At 39.7% G+C, this 7,800-nt stretch overlaps 1 protein-coding gene across 1 annotated transcript; it reads left to right on the top strand.

Moving 5' to 3' along the window:
• The first annotated feature begins 766 nt into the window (after nt 1-766).
• On the top strand, nt 767-5,824 carry nmu (neuromedin U). The gene is made up of 8 exons (XM_035648084.2): nt 767-1,168; nt 2,343-2,398; nt 2,493-2,540; nt 2,649-2,702; nt 2,805-2,834; nt 4,526-4,579; nt 4,675-4,717; nt 5,604-5,824. Exons 1-7 carry the CDS (start codon nt 991-993, stop codon nt 4,708-4,710), a joined length of 456 nt encoding a protein of 151 aa, XP_035503977.1. The 5' UTR covers nt 767-990; the 3' UTR covers nt 4,711-4,717; nt 5,604-5,824.
• Nucleotides 5,825-7,800: the final 1,976 nt, after the last annotated feature.

Raw genomic sequence — 7,800 nt, forward strand, 5'->3', positions numbered from 1 at the left:
TTTAAGTGTCTAGGTGGGATGGAACCAATCCCAGCTGACATTGGGCGAAAGGTCGGGTACAAACCCTGGACAGGTCACCAGCATACAGAGATGAACGACCATTCACTCCTACGAGTCTCCAATTTACAATGTGCATGTCTTTGGACTGTGGGAGGAAGCCAAAGAATCCGGAGAGAACCCACGCACACACGGGGAGAACATGCAATCTCCACACAAAGGCAGGCCCTGGTTGGTTTGAACCGGGGTTCGAACCTAGAACCTTCTTGCTGTGTTAACTACTACACCACTGTGCAGCCTAATGTAAAGTTCTGAGGAAGTTTATTTATAGAGAAGCTGAACATGAAGACAGCAACCTGTGTCACCAAGATGGACTTACCACAGCAGCAATAATATAGGAAACGGGCTACAGTACATTGCTGGATGATAAAAGGTTCAATAGAATACCAGCAGAGAGAGTGAGAGAGCACATGCCCATACCACTTGATGAAAAGCATAAGTTCAATGATATTATAGCTGTCACCAGTGTGAGGAATTTTCTCCAAAGAAATAATCCCATTTTATATCCACACAAAAAAAAGTCTGTGTGCCACAAGATTCATCACAGGCTCCGCATCCAAATCTCTCAGAGGCAACAGAGTCTAAACAAGGAGACCTTTACAACAAGGTCACAGTGTCTCTCAAGAGGGCGACGAGAAGTCAGTGAGAACAACGTGTGTGTGTGTGTGTGTGTGTGTGGGGGGGTCACCAGCCCGACTGCACACTTTACTCACCGTCACGTCCAACTTCCCCTCTCACGCGCGCCTCTAATGACGCAGTCAAGTGTCAGCGCGCATGGAGCGCGTGTGTGAGCGCGCGTGCGTTTCTGCGCGTGTGTGTTACTCGAGCCTTCATATTCCTCCGACGTGAGAGAGTAACTGTCAGAAGAGCAAGAAGTCAAGCGCACGGAACCCCAAAATTAGAGAAGAAGACGAGTCCAGAAGAGTCGGGGAGATGAGGAGGACCATGTCGAGCCAAAGTCCTCCTGCGCAGCGCGGAGCCTCCAGCATCATCAGCCCGCACAGCCTCAGCCTCAGCATCAGCATCAGCAGCGGCGGCGCCATGAGTCCAGTCAGCACGGCCAGCTTCACCCTGGCCGCCCTGCTGCTCCTCACCACACCAGTCTGCCACAGTGAGTCACAGGCACTGCTTCATCTTGCTTCGGTTTGCTGTTTCTTTTCAATTAGGACAAAAAACTTTTTGGAAGACTCTTCAAAGGTCTTGCACGTGTACAGTATCTGACCCCCCTTTTTTTTTTTTTTTTTAATCTAGAGGGATTTATCTACCGTTTCTTTGAATTTCATTTTATGCCTGCACACTATACTTTTGACTTTGTGGTGTTAGGTAAAAAAAAAAAATTGACAGTTAATAATAGGGCTGCAATTCACGATTATTTTTCATAATCGATAAATCTGTCGATTATTATCTCGATTAATCGATTAGTTGTTATGTTCCAGAATATGTCATACAATGGTGAAAAATGTCGATCGTGTTTCCCAAAACCACCAAGATGATGTTTTGTTTTTGTCCACACACCATATATATTTAGTTCACTGTCATAGAGGAGCAAAGAAACCAGAAAATATTCACATTTAAGAAGCTGGAATCAGAGAATTTGTTTTCGATCGATTAACTGTTACAGCTCTAGTTAAAACAATACAATAAAGTTTATGAATGAATGAATTAATACATATTTAAGGAAAACAGTAGACACATAAATATAAGAGATTTTGAATTAAAAGTGTGTCTTTTAAATTCTGCCTTTTAACAGTAGATCAGTTTACTGCTGGATCACTTCACCATATTTATAATAAGTCACTTTGAAATGACTTGTATCCATCACGCCATCCATCCTCCTTTGTCATTCTTTACAGATTCTTAACTAGATGAGACAATTTTGGGAAAACATTTGCAGCCAGAAATGCCACCCTGATCCTGCGACCTCTGATTCGACGTGTCTACGGCGTGTGTGATGGAAATCTGAGTTTTAATTGAATTGATCGAATATATTGATAAGCAGATGTTCACCATGCGGTAATCTCATGTGGACTCGTCGGACAATAACTTACACCATGTTCTACGGCAAAGCTTCTCCCCCTGCTGATGGACATCCACTGCAATCAGGTCAAAACAGTCGTACGCGAGATGCTGTACGTCGTCGCAGCACTGCAGAGCCACTGCAGACCTGTAGCTTAATAGTGTTCTGTCAAGAAATATGTATTATTGTTGACAGATAAAAAAAATGTATTTCAAGGTATTTCAGCCTCAGGAACAACGGTGTGTGTCTGCGTTGTTGCATGAAACAGGTGCTCCAGTAGAAGTTCAGCAAGCTACAACAGATCAGAGGCAGCTATTCAGCCAGGTACAGTACGCAACACTCTTTTTCTTTCTTTCTTTCCCTCTTTCTTTACTCCTTCCTCATTTGTCTTTGTGCACTCCTCCGTAACGCCCCACAGATAGATGCCGTGTGCTCATCCTACCTCTCTTCAGATCTGAAACTTTGGGTGAGTGAATTGTGATTCAGCTTGTTTTTTGTGGTTTTTTTCTCCATTTCCTTACATTTAGAACAGATTACCTTAACCCTTCATTCCCCTCTTTGGTATTTATTCCAGGCATCTGACGTCTTAGGGGAACTCTGTGTCATGATGCTGGTTCAGAAATCAAAGGTACCTCACATGTTGTACTTGTACTGAGAGTGTCAGTGCCACACATTTCCAAATTTCCACATTCCACATCAATGACACTGTGACATTGTCTTGTCATCTCAGGAGCTGAAAGTGCAAGAAAAAAGTAAAAGGGTAAGTTATTTTCCCCCGACATTTTGTGTGTACATATATACACAATACGCCAATATATATATTTGTGTATTTGCTTTTTCAAACAAACAATCATGCACTGTATGTATAGATTTTATTCCATTGCTCCAGACCACAAGGGACGGTACGTAAGTTGCTTGACCTAAGAAAGCACCTACACATTGTTTTACAACTGCACTTTATCTATAAGTGTGGTACTTATAAACTTATATAAAAATGTGTGCAGCGAGTCCAACAGAGTTGTTATATGTCAGGCAATAAAAGAAGCTGACTTTGAGAACGACTGTATGTGCATCAACACAAATACTGAATCATGCACATGATGCACACGGGGGGGGGGGGGGGGGGGGGGGGGGCGCGCACACAAACACACACACACACACACGTCAATGAAGAATAATGGGAAAAGTTGCAGAAGCCTCAAAAATGTATGTACAGCACTTGATATTGCTACTTCGTGATGAATGAAATTAGATATTGATCAACAGTTTGACAATTAAATTGGTTGATATTTGGTTCTGTGATAATTTTATTGGATTAAAAGGCAAATGATGCAAAGAAGTGTTTTTCCGGAGCCGTGATGAAAGTAGATTGAAATGTGTATCGTCTCTACCGTCACACCCCCCGTGAAATATGTTGGTATTTACTATCCCAATCCTACAAACCCACAGGACATCCCAGGACGCACATTCACTCGTCACAACAAAACATATTCCCTCAATTACATACAAAGTTATTTTGTCTACTCCATCACTCGGTGTGTTAAATGTTACAAGAGGGAAACAGTGTTTCACTCTGTGCCTGTGCACACTCCATATTCTGTATTCTGTACTCTATCTGAAGCTGTTATTCATGTTTGTGTGTGTTTGTGTGTTTGTGTGTGTGTGTGTGTGTGTGTGTGTGTGTGTGTGTGTCAGACCTCTCTGTTGCACCCTCTCCTCCATGTAGTTTCTCAACTAAGTACCAGAAGAGAGAGAGGACTCTTGATGCGCATCACTTCTCCCTTCTCTCTCCGTCTTTCATTTTCAGTTTTTATGAATAACCTCACGGCCACTTTGTTTTGAAACAAAGCTTTTGGAAATCAAGATGCTTTGTTTTCCCCACTAGGAAATCACATTTTGTGTGATTTCTTTTTGACAAATACTGACGATGAATATGCAAAATGATTGGACAGAGATTGTGTTCAAATCTCTACTGGTTGGAAACATAGAAGTAGCTGTTGAATAGAAAATTATACAATTTCAGCCTTCAAAGAGAACATAGTGCATTGCATTTTTGGATGTTTGTAGCAAATATTGAAATGTTTGCACTGCATTCTGTAGTTGCTTTCAACGTACCTTTTTCCTTCCTGAGCCTACAAGTCAATAACACTGTTTCATCGGGGGCAGCTCTCCTCACTCTCTGTACGAGCTCCATCTACATTAGTTGTTCTTCCCCACACTGGCAGTAATTATGGTCTAAAATTAGTGCAGCCGACAGGTGGATTTATCCCTCATTGCTGTCAACCACTGACATTCGCAAAGTTGACGCAGAGGAATTGCGAGCGAGACGCGCGGAGAGTGTTTGCTTTAGAAAATCCAGATGTGAGCGTGAGTGTGCGTTGTTGATTTGCTGCTGGGAGAGAGCTGTTAAAAACACCCGAGTTCAATTCTGTGGCTTTTGTGTCTATACAGGCTGAGGTCCAGGGACCAGGTGGAATCCAGAGCAGAGGTCATTTCCTTTATCGGGTATGAACGTGTTTGTCAGTAAAACAACAACAAAAAAACACCCTAGTGTGATGAACATGAATCATAAAATAATACAATTTTGTTTGCAATTGCAGCCACGAAATGGAAGACGATCCATGGACTATGAGTAAATTAAAGGTAATTCTAATTCTTTAATGATACTTTTTTGTCTGTTTGCCTTCAACTAAACATCCATGGATGCAGTCTTCAAGAGACATACAAAGGCATTTTTTTTAAAATGTAGGGGACTGAAGACAAAGTATTAGTTACATTTTTTTTCTTCATGTGACTCTTCAGTGACCTATCTGGAGGGCAGGGCCTTTAATTTAATTTCTTTCCCCAGATTTTTACTGCAGCCTTTCCTTTGAATATAGTTAAAATAGTTGATTAGTTAGCACAATATGTTACAACTACATAGAAAAAGCTAACTTTCTATTTTTGCATTATGCTTTTTGCAAATTTTGCTATGGTAACATGGATAACATTGGCATTGACAGTTGTTTACTTACAGTACCAGTCTAGAAGAAACGTTGCACGTTCAACATGAAACTACATTAATTTATTTGTCAAAAGCCACACAGGCTACACAATGCATGTCATCTGGTCTGCCCTGAAGAAGTATATGTATTAAATAAAACCTCTTGTCTTGTAAACATGATGGCCGAAGAGAAAACCACATTCAGTGGCAAGAAAATAGGTCTAAAGGGTCATTACATGATTAGGAATTGTCCCAGTTTGTTTGTTGTTGTTGTTGTTATATCTTTCTGAGATATGGAGAGGGGGGAAGTTGCGCAATTTTTCCAGGAGAAGGTCCAAAGAAAATAATCATAATAATACTGAGGAGGCCCTTGCTTTTTTAATTTAATAAAAGATAAGTTTAATCTTCTTTCCACCACAATAAATTCCATACAGTTTCTCAAGTCTTTGGAGATTTGAAGGACCATAGAAAACAATAGCTCACATGTCAGTGTGTGTTTGTGTGTGCTCTTGTAGTCATCTAATCTTGTGAATTAATGTGTGATAGAGTCTCCACCTCTGAAGCATAGTGTACAGAGACGACACAGACAGCGAGACCCGAGCCGCTGCACCACGACCGAGTGATCCGGACTGTAACCACAGCCCCACTGCCACTGATGTACAGTGATGTCTGAATGTACACAACTTATATGATTAAAATACTAGTCATTTGTCCAGATTTTATTTTGTGTTATATGTTTGTCATTTGCATTAAAATGCTGTAACGTGGTCAGGTGTTATGTTTGATTTGTTACACATTGTTTCATATAAAAACAGATTCTCTCACTGGATTTGGAAAAGCATTAAAAGTGCTTTGATGTATATAAATGTGCATTAAAGGTGAAAAGTAAAACAAGCATCGGGTACATTTAAACCACATCAAAAGTATTTATTTGAAATACAACTTTGTATGTAGAAAAAAAATGTATTTTGTAATTTTAATTTTCTTTATGATCAAAACTGAGCCGAAATAACCACTGTGAATGTTATAATAGTTCCATTTAAATGAATGGAGAATGTATGTGTCCTTTGTTGTTGTACCGTTAGCATACCAAGTTACACCATGTAAAGTGGGGAATACCACAGTGAACAAGAAAAATGCAACTAAAAGAGCAGGCAATAATCTAACACAATCATTTTATTTATATCAGGATGGGCTGATTATTGTTGGTTGGCTCAAATAAACTCTGAAAAAAACAACAGACTTTACTAACTCCTCTAAAAGAAATAACATCCTTATAATAAAAAAATAAAAGCCGTCTCCTATAGATTGTTAATGCTACTACAACAGTGAAGATTCTTCCCAACAAGACATCTAGTTTTTCTAAACCAACTAATTTATTTCCTTCCTGCCTTTCTGATTGTTAACAAGAATTTTTTTTTCAGTTTTCTAAAGCAATATTACAAAATCGGCAGCATGACAATGTAATAACTATCATCAACAGTAGATGTCGTCCTTCTCCACCAGTTAAAGTTGGGATCTAGGTCTATCACTTAAACACCTTGTTGGTTTCACTTACATTTGTTTAGATTATAGCACAAGATAGTATTGTTGAAGGGAGATTAAAATGATGATACTCTTTATACAAGAATCCACATTGTATATGTTGGTTTTCATAAATTTAATTGGCCACGTAAAGTACAGGTCACCTTCACTGGAATGATGAATCCTTATAGAGCGGATTTGTTTAGTTCATGCCGAGGTGGTGACATGCCTGTACCCTGATGTTCTGATGATTCTGACCTTGGAATGAACATTACAGCCCTAATCAAACTCGATCTTGTAGTTGATGATGATGAAAGATGACAGATATCTTACAAATAAAGATCCAAACAGGCACTGACAGAGAGATAAACTATTAGTATTTTGTTTATTAGCCGTATTAGTACACTGCACAAGAGGCTCCTTAGCACTGCAGCTAATCACCCCTCAAACTGAATGTGAACAATTTACAGACCAGGACATTCTTTGCTGTGTCTCAGTATCCTCATCGAGATGTAGGGCTAAAGCATTTCCAGCCACAGTCTTTTCACAGGACACTCTTAATTTGTCGGAGAGAGTTTGGATTTTTGACCAAATTAGCTATTTTTGTGAAATATCACAGGGCTCACCGGCCAACTCAATAGAATAGAACACCACTGCAACACTTCACATTGGACTGTGTGAGGCTGACTACCTTCCCGTGAGCACCCAGTGTAATTCATATTGCCTCAGAAAAAAAGGTGTTGACAGCTTGAGTGTTGTGTCAGTGTCAAAAACTGGAATGACCAATTCTGTAAATAGACTGATTCAGCTTCGTTGGACTGATTCAGCTTCGCTGTCACAAGGACCGCTACAAGAAATCTTTCCTGCCACATGCCGTAAGACTTTACAACACCTCACCTCTGTCTGACAGAAAAACTCTGGACTCTGTTTAATCTAAATTAAAACATAAATCCTGGCACTTTTGCACCTTCATGTTACCATGTTCCTCTGCACACTACTGGTAACTGATGGTACTACTGCACTACTTCTACTATTAATATTCATGTGAATTCTTTAGATTTATCATTCTTATTCTCTATATTTTTGCAATTCGTATATTTTTACATTTGTTTGTGTATATATTGTTTATATTTTGTGTGCTGTGTGAAATGTGCTGCTGTTACACCAGAAATTCCCTTCCCTTTCCCTTTCTATCAATCTTTTTACCAATGTGGCAGTA

Source organism: Scophthalmus maximus, chromosome 13, assembly GCF_022379125.1.
Source record: "Scophthalmus maximus strain ysfricsl-2021 chromosome 13, ASM2237912v1, whole genome shotgun sequence".
Classification (NCBI taxonomy): Eukaryota; Metazoa; Chordata; class Actinopteri; order Pleuronectiformes; family Scophthalmidae; genus Scophthalmus; species Scophthalmus maximus.

Bases quoted from the DNA above. Each gene is read 5' to 3' on its own strand.
- nmu (XM_035648084.2), top strand. From the start codon at position 991: ATGAGGAGGACCATGTCGAGCCAAAGTCCTCCTGCGCAGCGCGGAGCC. The intron at 2,703-2,804 runs GTACCTCACATG...TTGTCATCTCAG, and splicing joins TGCTGGTTCAGAAATCAAAG to GAGCTGAAAGTGCAAGAAAA. The intron at 2,835-4,525 runs GTAAGTTATTTT...GTGTCTATACAG, and splicing joins TGCAAGAAAAAAGTAAAAGG to GCTGAGGTCCAGGGACCAGG.